This window comes from Dufourea novaeangliae, unplaced genomic scaffold (genome assembly GCF_001272555.1).
Source record: "Dufourea novaeangliae isolate 0120121106 unplaced genomic scaffold, ASM127255v1 scaffold8, whole genome shotgun sequence".
Lineage (NCBI taxonomy): Eukaryota > Metazoa > Arthropoda > Insecta > Hymenoptera > Halictidae > Dufourea > Dufourea novaeangliae.
The window spans coordinates 6,185,564-6,200,362 of record NW_015373923.1 but is presented as its reverse complement, the minus strand read 5'-3'; the positions used below and the strand labels follow the sequence as shown (position 1 = coordinate 6,200,362).

Genomic DNA, 14,799 nt, shown 5'->3' with positions numbered 1-14,799 from the left:
CTTCCCCTAAACTACACTACTTTTTCTCCTAACGAAAAGACCTACCACTTGGTTTCGAAAGTTTCTGAAATTTATGCCAAATTAACATTCATTTTAACATTTATTTCAGTACTTGAATTAAATTTGAGTGTACATACACATTATTAACTTGGAAATTTTGGTTATCATTAATTAATAAAACAGATATCACCGTGAACGCGTGCCCGATTACACGTTCAACAATCACGTTACAACGCGAAACAACTTCTCTCGGTGCCTTTCCGCCGGATCTTCTTCCATTATCATTTAGAGAAACATCAACAGATACGGAAACACGAAAAAAAAATCGGAGGTGCAACTGTGTCGCGAGCGTTGCTCTCCGAGCAGTTCTAACCACGATAATCATGATCGTCAACGGCGATCACTGTTGTCATCGTGATTATAACGGACATGAATGAAAAAAAAAATAGAATAAAAGAGTTAAATTTCGTGAAAATTTGTCTCAAAAGTGTCGCAGAAAATAGTGTTCAAAATTAAACGAGAGCAAAAATCGAGAAGAAATATGTATAGAGATCGTGCGTGAAATTGGACGACGAAAAGTGACTGAATGGATCAATGAGAAGAATGAAATTAGACGGTTATGATTACGATGACGGTTCACGACCGCGAAAACAAAGGCCCCATTACTCTTTCGTAATGTTTGGAACGAAATCTATCCTGTTGTACGAACAATAAAACTTTCACCGTTTCCTACTATCATTTTCTTTCATGACGCCTTCCTCTTGCATTCTTTACTTTCCGAAAGTCAACGATCGTCCATTCGCGGGGTGTATATACTGTCGAATTTATGATATTTTCAAAGTTTCTCTACTTTCTCTTGGCTCTTGACCCTTTGAGCGTAGGGCATTCCAAAACTGAATCGCAACTGTGGACTTTCAATAGTATCCGATGACTAGACTGCGGATTTTGTGCGTTTATTTACTAATTTATAAAGTAACATTAATAAAAACAAATTTGACAGAGAATTTTTTAATTTAATTAGAAAGTGATCATCGAATCGAATTAGTTTCAATACGTACAAGATCAAACAGGACCACAGTAACTAAACGCAAAATTAATAATAAATGTTTTATCATCGAAAAGAATTAAAAGAACTTAAGAAAATTCATTTTCGACAAATGCGTTAAATATTAAGAATATTATTATGTTTTCTCTTGTGGGTCGCGTAATCACATTCAATCCGCAGTCTAACGACAATGAAAGTATTCTTTCTGTATACTCGTGCCCCAAACATAATTATTTCTTCGTCACTGGAGTATTTTACAAGAACCATGTACCCGACTTGCACTGTTTGTAACGAAAAACCCCTATACGATCTCCGAACCGAACAACTGTTTCTCGATGAACGGATGGTAGAACGCTCGTTTCCTTCGACGTATCTCTATTTTTTCAGATACCGAAATAAAAAAGAAAAATGTACGTGTTGAGCATAAAACGTTGAAACAACATATCCTCCACGACTTTTATTCTGCACTCTTAATTACCATACGAAACGAAATTCTCCCTTTGCACGAATCATTTCCTTTCACGGACAATTCATTTTTACCTCGATAACAATACCGAACGTAAGTATTCCATATTCAACCAGTTGTCCAACCAGAAATTGGGCGTTAGACAACGAGTCTAATGCAAATCACTGATGCATTTAATATTTTAGTCCAAATTAGAATTGAAATTTGAACATTTATTTTTACAGAAAACTGCATGGAAATTCACGTTGCAGTGTCCAGAGGATTTCATAGATTTTCAGTGTCACTTCGACCAACTTCGATTATCTTTAATCAATGATTAAGTTACCTACACCGTCAATTGAGTTAATTGTTGATTAAAGTTAATCGAAGTGGGTGGAAGTGACTCTTACAAAATAATTTGCAACGAAGCGATGAGATACCCTGTATATTTATATCCGAAAAATTACTTTTGCAATATGTATTGTTCATCAGGCCGACCGCTTGAGTGCGCTTTAGATAACCTCGAAGAAGCGTTGATAAGAAAATGATTTCTCTTCGAATCCGAATTGAATGGAATCAGTAGCTCGGTCGAATTTTCGGCGAGAAGGGGCAATTGAAATTCCGTGTACGTTTAATAATTATTGAAAACAAATTGCGAATTATTCGACTATGTGTATTTTGAACGTTAAATCGGTAATTTAATTAATACAGTGTTGTTATTCAGTTTGGTGTAAAACGATTCGTTATCGTGACTAAGTAAAATCAGATATCGAGTAGATTAGAATTGAAAGTTCAATTCGAAACAAGAGTGAATAGGACTGATAAATAATCAACGAGGAATTTTTTAGGAGTTAATAATGGATTTCAAGAGATTTATCACGAAGGTCTCGAACAGACGAAAGCCTGGTATTCTCCGGAAATGGGGTAAGAGTGGATCTGTAGTGTACAGGACTGGTCAAAAGTATGGGACCGATTTTCATTGACCCACTGATTAATATATTAGTACCAAAAAACAATCCATCAAATATTTTTAGTAAATCACATTTCATAAATTAAATTGTTAACATTTAGTGACTTCCAATTTTGGAATGACATACAAAAGTTTTTAGCATTGGTATGCATAAGATTAAAAATTTTACATGAGTTATGTTGCATCTTTCTATTTTGAATTTTAAATAAAACAAGGTTATTTTTAAATAAATATAATTCGAATATGTGAGAGTTTTCTGTGTAATACAGCCAAGATATTCATGGAAACCCCAAACGCGATAAGCCTGGCAAACGGAATGCCAAATGACAAGACATTTCCGTTCGAAGAGATTTCTATCAAGTACAAAGGGGGCCATAATATCAAATTATCGGGGGAGGATTTGCGTTGGTCCCTTCAATATGGACCATCACAAGGGTAACTCTTTAATGATTCATTAAAATGTGGAATAACTGGAATAGTGACATTTTCATATTTAACTTAAAAATATACAACTTTAAGTTATGTGTTATGTGCTTTACTTTCAATTAAGGTACTACAGTATTTTCTAATCAAGATATTGAGTGGAGAACAAAATAATTTTCGTTAGAATTAATGGAAGTTCAATGAACAATATTATTGAGGAGCAGTAATACTAAAAATTCTCGGTCAATATTCATTGTTTAAGTTAATAATGTCGAGAAGTTACAGCAGTTGAAAGTTGACTATTCATTATCTTCGACAATAACAAATTTGAATAAGAGGATTTGGATGTTAATTTATAATTTAAGGCAATCTATTAAAATTTTAAAGTTCATCTGTGCTTTTTTTCTGAAGATATTTACCACTGGTAAAGAAAATGAGGGATCTTCAGGAATATTGGCACAAGCCGAAGTATAATCAATGGGACGTACTTGTTACACCTGGATCGATGGAGGGTTGCAGCAAGGTTTTCGAGATGACATTAGAAATCGGAGATCCTGTGATGGTTCAAGTCCCGGCTTACAATGGAACCCTAAACGCGGTAAAATCTTAATGTATATTAACGAATTTGGATTCATTTATATTTGAACAATCGAATTATTCGATAGAATCATAATTTGCATCTTTTTTACGTTGGTTAAATACCCTTATGTTTAACCAAAAACATTTTACAATTATTATAATATTATTAAACAGAATCTATATATTATTATAAAATTCAATAATTTTACAAATTTATTCTATTAATGTCTTTATCGTTATTTAATTATTATTCAGTGAAATCTATTATACATGCTTCATTATTAACGAATTTAATAATCTTATGGATTCAATTATTAGTGAAAATTATCACTGTATCATTAGTATTTAATCAGGTCTATATTCAATTATGTACGGTCTCCCTAATTACGATTTACTCAAATCCATTAGTGAATTTAATCGTTCCATGTACTTAATTAAAAATCCATTATACATTTTGTATTACGGCGGAATCTAATAGTTCTATCCATAGATTGATCAGTCTCGTTATTATTACCCAATTACTTTTTTATTAAATTTTCGTTATCCACGGTCGAAGTTGTTTACACACGAACCTGATATTTTTAGCTAACACCATTCATGCCAGAGTTCCTCGAGATTGCGCAAGACCATGACGGAATAATCCCGGATGAGATCATGAAAATCTGCAAGGAACGATCGCGAGATGGTAAATCAATGCCAAAGGTACACATCACAGTATTTATACATATTTAGGGTAAACACACCAATGAATGAACACTTAAGAGATGTTGTAACTATTAAAGTCGAATTTTAAATAATAGTAGTATTAATAAATATTTGGCGCATGAAAATTATCATGAAATTATTCTAATATCTATACCTTTTTATAACGTATAGATTTCAATTTGAAAAATTATAAAAATTATACTAAATTAAACTTAGAAGAAAAAATACAGATTTCACAGAGTGAATGAACAGTGTTAAGTAAATGAACATTTCTAACCAGTGGCGCGAAAATTGTTTGAATACGAAATGAGGAATTGAAAAAAAATCAGTATTCAATTATTTGCTTAGTTTACTAACTTAATTTACACGTTTTTATATACATATAGAGTTCATTTACTGGTGCATGTACCCTATTATCTTCTGTTTTTTCTGTACAACGTCAAGTTTCTTTTATCGCTTACGTCGTCACGTATCAATCACCAACAACTTTATTTAGTTGTTTTCGTTGTTTTCGTTGTTTTCGAGTTCATTATTAAGCAAACACTGTATTGATACAGGAACAAAAAGTATAATAAACAAATAATCTTTACCACACGAACAATTTCAACACTGTACGATATCAACAAATTCATACAGTTCCTCGTAATATTAAACATTCAACTGGTTGCTGTAAATTCTGATATCTATTCTCTCACTTCGCTCTCTCGTTAAACACGCTCATTTTCCCACCACGTAACGAACAGTCATAAATCAATATCATTCGCTCTACTGGACCCAATACGAGTAATATTCTTCACGAGAACGATATACAATACGGGTGTAAACGTCAGATCGCATTAATCGTAGATTTTATCGTCCTCCTAGTCACGAACGGTTTAAAAACGTTTCCCGGTATTCCGTGGGATCGTATCTGACATAAAATATCGCGAAAACATTTAGAGGTTTCCAAGTGATTTCGCGTATCCGAATAATTTACGATTATTCCATTTTCTGACTAAAATACCGCTGACTCTTAAATGAAACGTTAGGGAAAAAATTTTTAACCATTAAAAAATCGTGTATCGCCTATTTTGACAGTTTTTGACCGACTTCGAAAAGGTGGAGGTATACAATTCGATGTGTATGTATGTTTTTCACTGGGATTGCTCGCAAATTTTAATTAATTATTAATTAATTCTTCATATTTAACGTATAATACTACTTTTTTAAATCAAAGAGATGTTTAAACAATATATAATTTCTATTTTTCTTATTTATACAGAAATGCAACAGCGGTTAAGAAAACATATTTTCTCTGACTCAATAGCATATTAAATACATTGCAAGCTATACTTTTTAGCGCATTTCGAAGTCGGTTCAAATTTTTTGAGAAACTCTTTTTGTTTTAAATAAAACAACATTATAGAAGATAACCGTTAGAATTTATTGTCTTGCGCTGATATGCTCTTTTTATAGAGAAATAATTGTAAGTTATCTAAGTGTCTACCGTTGCGATGAACACATTCATTCAACCTGGTCGGAAGAGATAACATATATTACGTCCGCCGTAACATGATTCTCGGAGTTTCCGGCGTATCGGAGTGCATGTAATGTCCCTTTCAAACCGTACCGTTGTCCATTATTTCTCCGTAAAAAGAGCAATGTTTACACCGCAAGACAATAAATTTGTAGGCTTTTGTCTAAAATATTATAATTTTATTTTAAAACCCATCAGGTGTTTTTGGCACACCCTGAACAACCGAGAAAGCTATCAGACTTGACTATCTAGCGATCGAGCCTCTGATGACCAGCCAGTCGTACGACCTCGAGTTCTATGAGTCTTTTAACTGTTTTAATTCCATTTAAAAAAAAAAACTTAGTTAATCAATCTACGTGTGTCTTATTGGTCCAAAGAATTCTCAAAATGCATCATAATATAAAAGAAATTTCACCCTAGAAAACAATAAATATTCTTTTAAGTCCCAAACTCCGAAACTTTGAAAGTTTCTTTTTTCTTGACCTTTTTTTTCTACCAATCGCAGCGCGTAGCCAAGGTCGGGGTTTTTCGTTAATATCTCGTTAACAAAGCCTCGGATAACATTTTTGCTAAAGAAAAAGTTGTTTCGAATCATCACAGGAACCCTCCATTTCCGGGAGTCGAAAATATTTTGGTACACCCTGTATAATGTTTTTATTCGTACACCAGTCCGCACGTATTCTTTAAGAAAGGGACGTCTGTTTTCTTCAGATAATCTACGTAAATCCAACGGGAGCCAACCCGACGGGCACGGTGCTAAGCGAGGATCGAAGGAAGAGGATCTACGAACTGGCTCGAACGTACGATTTCTTAATCGTCGAAGATGATCCATACTGTTTCATCCATTTCCTAGCGAAACAGCCGACGTCGTTTCTCGAACTGGACACCGAAGGTCGAGTGATACGTTTGGACTCGTTCAGCAAAACTCTTAGCGCTGGACTCCGATTGGGCGTCGTCACGGCTCATACGGACTTTATAAAAAAATTACTCTTACACATGGAGACCACGTGCATACACGCTTCATCCATGTCTCAGGTATTTTCTGTCATTGTTATACTGCGACGTGTTCTATTAATTAATTTAAACTTAAAAAAAAAAACAATAATTTTAATGTAAACTTAAAATTAATTTAAATGGCAGATACAAGTTCAAAGAATTTTTATATAATTTCATTGAATAAGAACTAATGTTTATATTTCCCCCAAATTCTTTATACCGGCATTTAAAGTATTTTTCAGTTTTTTAAATTGTATTTTATTGTATAATAAATGTGTATCGCGATCTACACTGCGAACAACAAAATTTCTCGACAGCGAAATTTTAAACTACACGGCTGAGTCAGCAGTCGCAATAGTAATACGTTCTTACAAATCGTTATAAACTGATACGTTGATAATAGGAATGGCACGTTATGTTGTTTATGGGTTGCATTGTTGTTCCGCAGATGTTGGTGTACAAATTGTTGGACACGTGGAGCATGCAGAAGCTGGAGCAGCACTTCGACGATATCCAAAGATTCTATCGCGAAAGACGAGACGTTATGTTGGCTTCGATCCAAAAGCATCTAACGGGTAATTTACTTTTTTTTTCGTTATAAACATATTTCGGCCATTACCAATCAGACGAAGAAGGATCTGGAAACCCTCCGCAACGACAGGACAACTTAAGAAATACCGTCGCCGTGGAAAATATCAACTAACAAAACATAATAACATATGGAATAAAAGGGGTCATTGTAACGACGGGACCAATAGGAATTGCCATAATTTCGGCAATCGGTATATTCTGTTATAAAAGGTATAAAGAACGAGGAAGCACCCAGGGGACACGAGGAATCCATACGTAACAGAACACCTATATCAGCACCGATGCCGATCATAACAATACCCCACACCTTCATCGTTAGAAGTGCACGAAATCCCTCTGCACGAACCATATAAGGGAATAGAGGCATACTAACAGGGAATCACCGACAGCAACCGTTTAGCATCCGTCAGCACTAACGACGAAGACCAACGAGAAGCAGAGAGGGAGGACTGCCGAAGGAACTATAAAACCCAACCGCAGCAGCGAGAAACAGACATACGTCAACAAGAAATCGCAGTAACAGAAACATGGGATCATACCGTAAAATATGCATGGAGGAATACCTAGACGACAGGAACTAGCCGACGCCCAGCACCTTGGCCGAAGCCATCTTGCCAGCGCAAGATCAGGCATCTTTCCAACGTCGCAAGTGCGTCCGAGGAATGGGACTCATAAACCATGCGAGACACCAGATTGTGCGTGGACCGTGGACGGGGAGGACTTGCAGCAGTACTACTGGGGGCCCATTGTCTAATCCTGGAGGACCGGGCCTGGCATGCTACCCGGTACACGGTCTGCAAGATTCAGGTCTTGCAAATCTGGTACAACAACAACTGCACGGGTTGTCTGCAAGCGTTCATCGCGGTGCTCCGATATCACCAGCCGGCATTCCCGCCTCTAAAGTAAACGCAGATATACTTTTTTTTTTCTTCACTTTTCTCTATTATTAATTTGTTATTTTTAGTTTTAGTTCTTTTCCCTCCCTCTCTGCCCCTGTTCATACTAGTATTATGTTAAATTATTCTACATATATACTACGCACCGTTATATTGCTATTGCTATATTATTGTTATATTATGTTATGTTACTACTACTACGCTACTCTGACGAGAAACCATTTGGAGATTTGTTTTCAGGGCACAAAAATCTATAAAAAAACGGCTATAGAGTGTTAGAAGTCCGAAGAAAAGTTAATAAATTGTTTTTAACCCTTTGCACTCGGAATTTCTAATTTTCCATACATTTTGTCGCTTCAGAGGCGACAGTTGAGTGCAAAGGGTTAATACAACTTATTAAAACCGTTTGAAGGACCCAACGTGCTCTGCTGCCATCGTGCGACGCCAGGTCTATTTAGCTTCATGCATTCTAGAAACCCTATTATAAGTTCTGTGAATGCAAAACAGCGTCGGGCCATTCGCCTCCGATTACACTCGAGATAGGTTGACGCTAACAGGTACCTTTGCGAATTTTCCAAGGAATACAATAGAATAAACTGGAAATTAATTGGAAAGTCTGTAACATACATACAGGGTGTCTCAGTATTAATGGTGCAACCTGGGAGTGGGTGTTTCTACATGTGAAAATATGGAGTAAAATGTTTTCTTCGAGGTTTCGTTTTCGAGGAAATCGACTTTGAAAATCTGCTCCACACGAGTGTAACTGAATAGGACTTGGCTAGCACGTTTGTTCATTGCATTTCGTTTCTACTTACTACCTTGTATGGCGAATACACGCGTTCGGGATTAATATTCAAAGTCGATTATGTATCTCGAAAACGAAGCCTCAAGTAAAAAAAAATGTATTCCATATTTTCGACTTAGTTTCTCATGTAGCATCACCCCTCTCCGCTTGCACCATCAATACTAGGACACCGTGTATATATGAGTCAATAAGAACTATCTATAATCATATACATATAGTGTAGGTATAATAAATCGTTACCTATTGGTAGTATCGAAAAACGTTTTAATGATTTATGTAGCATTTTAAGGGACACATCGGATGGATACAATTTGATATTTGTATGCCCTATTTTTTTTTTAGGTATCAAGGTGACCTTGATTTTTTTCAAGGTGATTGCGTCTTTTTTTAATACCATTATGCTATTGTAGGGATTTTGAGTGAATAGAAATATTTTATAAAGCAAGAATATTTAATGAAAGAAAAGGAGGAAAACAAAAACAAAGTCACACACAATACACTTGGTTACTCGCTCTCTGCTCTCTCTAACCCAGACCTGCATCTCCATCCCCGAAAACCGAACTCCTCACGCACACACTCATTCACACCGATAACATAGACACGCACTCCTTAAGACCTAGAGTTCCTTGAATCCATAAAGCAGCGACCCCACACTATAGGTAGCTGAATTCGTTTTTCCATTGACAATAACGCGATATTAAAGAAAAGATGGATTAACCTTGCAAAAATTCAATGTTACCTTCGTATCTTAAAGAAAATAAGATATATAAAATCAAGCTGTATCTATTCGATGAAAAAACGTTATCTGATGCAACCAAATAGGTAACGAGTTATTTTAAACAGTACTTATTGACTCACCTCGTGTATTCAAAAATACAAAAATATTTTTGTTGCTAGTGGAAGAACGTAGGACTTTTTAAAAATGTTTGACTTTGGCCAAAAAGTTTTATTGGAATATGTCTGTAAAAAAAGAAAGTTTTCAAAATATCGAAGAAATTCTACGTTTTTCCTCGGCAAATTTCTGCAACATATTTTCAGTTTACTTCATTGTATTTTGAGAAAAAAATTCACAAAGGTACTTATGATTTTCAAACGGTCAGGGTGGGCTCACCCTAATTATGATCTATCATTGTCGGAAATATCGAAGTTAAAAACCACGAATGTTAATGCATTCTGTTAAAAATAATAATACCGTATCGTTACGAACTAGTATATTTCAAATAGTACTTAAAAATAGTATTTTAAATAGCGTTGATATTAAGTATTCGTTGTGATATTGGTTAACCATCCGTCAGCGGACGCCAGGTCACTCGTGACCCATACGTTGACTCAATTTTTGTTTAATCTTTAACCGTACAGTACGCACGGTTAAAAATTAAACCGTAAAGGCATTGCAACTTGAACCACGCCCCCTCCTCTGGCCATTAGCGATAAGGAAACTCGCATACTCGCATGCACCCGAAGAAACTTTTTGTGTAGTGAGGCTTAGTGTAGTCAGTATTCAGTGTAGCAGCGATCAGGCAAGGCGAATATTAGAAAAGTGTTTTCGATACGTACAACAAATTGCATATAGTTATCAGAATATTAAATAGAATCTTTCATTTCAAATCTACGAATATGAGTGAATATGAGTTGTACAAATTGTATGTTCTTTTATATTTATGGGTTGTTTTTATTTATTTGCTAAAGCGGTACATATTCATAATAAGCTCTGCCATTTTCGTTTATTGTCTGTTAGTACTAATTGTAAATCATAATCAAGAAATAGCGAATAAATTTAGTAAAAGTGAGTTTTGAAGAACGTGTCTTGACGTCGTTCGTCTTCTGAGGGTAATTCGTAATTGCGTACGCGGTTTAAATGAACAAAAAATTGTGCGGAGAACATTTTCTTGTAGTTACTCGAATTTGCAGGGTTGGCAGAGTGGGACATTCCGGACGGCGGAATGTTCGTTTGGATAAAAGTGAACGGACTCGATGACGTGATGGAATTGGCGACGAAGAACTGCGTCTCCCATGGGATATTTCTTGTTCCTGGTCACGCGTTTAATTGCGATTTCGGGAAACCCGATCAACATCTACGACTCTGCTACAGCTATGCAACCACAGAAGAAATTGAAAAGGTTCCTTTCCCCCTTTTTAAAATTTTTTTTAATATATCTTAAGCTATGTTTTTATCAAGCAGTAATATATTATATTATTTTACGTATTATATTATATACAGAATGTAATTATGTATATTGTATTAATTTATGAAACAAACATTTAGACACATTTTTATTTTATGTTTCTTTCATTTTTAGGCGATGTCGATTCTGGCAATGTTAATACGCGAAGAGATTAAAAAAAAAGTGGGAAATAAACAACCGTACTAGCACATACAGAAATGTATTTTTACATCTAAATGGGACGTACGGATATATGACATTTTAAATATTTTGTACAAGAAATAAAGCACAATCAATTGAATGTATATATATCTGACTATTGTTACTTCGTTGAACATTATACTTAGTTCCCTGCTTTAGTATTTATTACTCCAGATCAGGCTATACAGGGTGGGGCAGTAATTATGTCCACTTTGAATATTGCCGAAGATGATTTTGGAATCTCCTCTATGCCTTCAACCACGCAGAAAATATTTGTGTCACAATATGCCTCTCTCTATACCCTGTAAGTTTTGTAAATAACATTTTTTCATATTATTACAAATAACGACAATATTCAAAGTGGACATACTTATTGTCCCACTCTGTATATTAATGTATTAATATTAGCTTTTTTATAGGTTTAGGCTCAAGAAAGAAGTCATGCGTTAAGGGATTTTAGTGCTGATAGCATTAGAGAATGAAGATTGAAGTTATTTATACAGGTAATTGTGAAAGGTGGATAGATGTAGAACTTTTGATTCCACCTAAATCAGTGATGGGCAACCGCGGGCTCCTGTGAAGGCGACGCGAGGCAGGAAACGTAACGACATATTTGCGTATTGGGATTCCTTGACCCTTCTCGCACATTTTAATCTAAACTAGCGTATCACTCGTATACATTAATAATCATTTATGTTTCTTTTTATTCAAAACAGATAGAAGCAACCTGATCTTGTGTCGGCCACGCGAAAATGGTGCCTTTATATTAAGTAGTATTATGTATAAGTAGTATTTAAAGCAATTGTTATTAAATTTATACAAATACCATTGTAAATTGTATATTTTCTTACGATTGTTTAAATAAAAGATAATAAAACGGTACATATGCGTTGTTCATTAATCCCATCAACACCTTCCTCCTAATTCCTCTTACTTTATTTATTCTTAAAGAAATCTGTATAAATATAGTTTTCTTAATAAAAATGATATTTTCATTTATTCTTGTACCAACAACCTCGAAACTTGTGAAACCATAGTCTCGGTTACGTTAACATTCGGCGCCAACTATCTTCCGGTGTAATTAGGCGCCCAAAATGATCGTCGTCGGTCTCAGATTATTCCTGACGACTTAATGCGTAAACCCAGTATTGCAGAACACCAGAATTAGTACAATTATTTATGCTAATATTAACGTTGACCCCTTATGGAGTGGCAACCCTAACAACAACAGGTTTGGATTGACAGTGTATCCCATCATGCATACCCCGTTTAGATCACTTTGGACAGCTGTTACACCGTTATACGGATAGCTTCCGTTTAGATACAGCACTCGATTTGTAGCTAAAAGAACGTAGATTAATGCCCTGTCATTCAAAATAACAATAAACAACCAGAACACTGTCAAAATCGCATTTAATTGCGGAATACCACTATTTTTTCGACTGGTGGCGCCACCCGTGGCAATTCGCTCAAACTGCTAGCCAAATTATATCGACAGGTGAGTGAAAATTTCCAGTGATGGAAAAATTCAAATATCTCAATAATTAAGCACTTAAAATGAACGTCATTAGTCTCAAATTGTCCCTCAGGACTTAATGCATGGACCCAATAGTGCAGAACCCCTGAATTAGTAAAATTAGTTATGCCTGTATTACCGTAGCCCCTTATGAGGCGGCAATCCTAATTGCAAAAGATTTCGATCACATTTACAACGCTGAACGGACATCATTTTTCCTCGTCACGCATTAAATTCGAAGTTTGAAGAATGTAGAACAATACTATCTAACGGCTGGGAACCAGTAATTACAAGAACATTGTTAAAAACGCATTTGTTTGCAACGATTGACACTGTATCTCGCCATGCGTACCCTGTTTAGTCCACTTTGAATAACTCTTCCAACGTTCTATGGACAAGTTACGTGTTGATCAAGCATTCAGTTTGAAGCTGAAGGAACGTAGATTAAACTCCTGTCATTGAAAATAACAATAAACGATCAGAACACTGTTAAAATCGCATTTAATTGTTGAGTACCACTATTTCTTTGACCGGTGGCGCCACCCGTGGCAATTCACTCAAACTGCTAGCCAAATTATATCGACAGGTGAGTGAAAATTTCCAGTGATGGAAAAATTCAAATATCTCAATAATTAAGCACTTAAAATGAACGTTATTAGTCTCAAATTGTCCCTCAGGACTTAATGCATGGACCCAATAGTGCAGAACCCCTGAATTAGTAAAATTAGTTATGCCTGTATTACCGTAGCCCCTTATGAGGCGGCAATCCTAATTGCAAAACATTTCGATCACATTTACAACGCTGAACGGACATCATTTTTCCTCGTCACGCATTAAATTCGAAGTTTGAAGAATGTAGAACAATACTATCTAACGGCTGGGAACCAGTAATTACAAGAACATCGTTAAAAACGCATTTGTTTGCAACGGTTGACACTGTATCTCGTCATGCGTACCCCGGTTAGTTCACTTTGGACAACGCTTACAACGTTATACTGACAGCTTTCGTCTTGACCAAGTCTTCCATTTATAGCTTGAAGAACGTAGATTAATCCCCTGTCATTGGTAATAACAATAATTGTCCAGAATACTGTTAAAATCGCATTTAATCGTGGAATACCACTATTTTTTTGACTGGTGGCGCCACCCGTGGCGAATCGCTGAAACTACTAGCTAATTATAGGCTAGCAGTTTCAGCGATTCGCCACGGGTGGCGCCACCAGTAAAAAAAAATAGTGGTATTCCACGATTAAATGCGATTTTAACAGTGTTCTGGTCGTTTATTGTTATTTTCAATGACAGGAGATTAATCTACGTTCTTCTAGCTTCAAACTGAATGCTTGATCAAGACGTAACTTCTCCATAGAACTTTGGCAGAGCTATTCAAAGTGAACTAAACAGGGTACGCATGGCGAGATACAGTGTCAACCGTTGCAAACAAATACGATTTTAACAATGTTCTTGTCATTACTGGTTTCCAGCCGTTAGAGAATAGTACTCTACGTTCTTTGAACGTTGTATCTAATGCAAAACGAAGAAATCATGCCCTTCTCATTAGTTGGTAAATGAGAAGGGGGCTCTATAGCCCCCGAAGAATGTCACAAAATATTACATTGGATATGTACAGTAGTCCCTCGGTAATTGATTATCTCGGGACTGTAAAGTGTAGAGGTCCAAATTTCCAGGAACCGATCACTTAAGGAGCGTTAATTACCAGCGCGCTTTTCCGATCAGTCGTCCGTTCATGTGCGCGACGCAGCAACGTTAGTGGTGGTCGGTGGTTAGTAGATGTTGGTGTGTAGAAAAGATCTCATCGGAAATGCATTTCAATTATCGCAATATTTATTCGGGGGAACTGAATGGAATGTACACATTCGATCTAATTAATATATTATATTTTTCTTCATATATACAAAAACATGACTGACCGCATATCCGGTGCACGC

At 35.8% G+C, this 14,799-nt stretch overlaps 1 protein-coding gene across 1 annotated transcript; it reads left to right on the top strand.

Annotated features, from left to right (window-relative positions):
- The first annotated feature begins 2,347 nt into the window (after positions 1-2,347).
- Positions 2,348-11,417, top strand: LOC107194903 (kynurenine/alpha-aminoadipate aminotransferase, mitochondrial-like). Its single transcript, XM_015584616.1, has 8 exons — positions 2,348-2,414; positions 2,730-2,895; positions 3,295-3,481; positions 4,048-4,164; positions 6,395-6,718; positions 7,128-7,254; positions 10,883-11,091; positions 11,272-11,417. The coding sequence occupies exons 1-8, from the start codon at positions 2,348-2,350 to the stop codon at positions 11,341-11,343; spliced, it is 1,269 nt and encodes a 422-aa protein (XP_015440102.1). The 3' UTR covers positions 11,344-11,417.
- Positions 11,418-14,799: the final 3,382 nt, after the last annotated feature.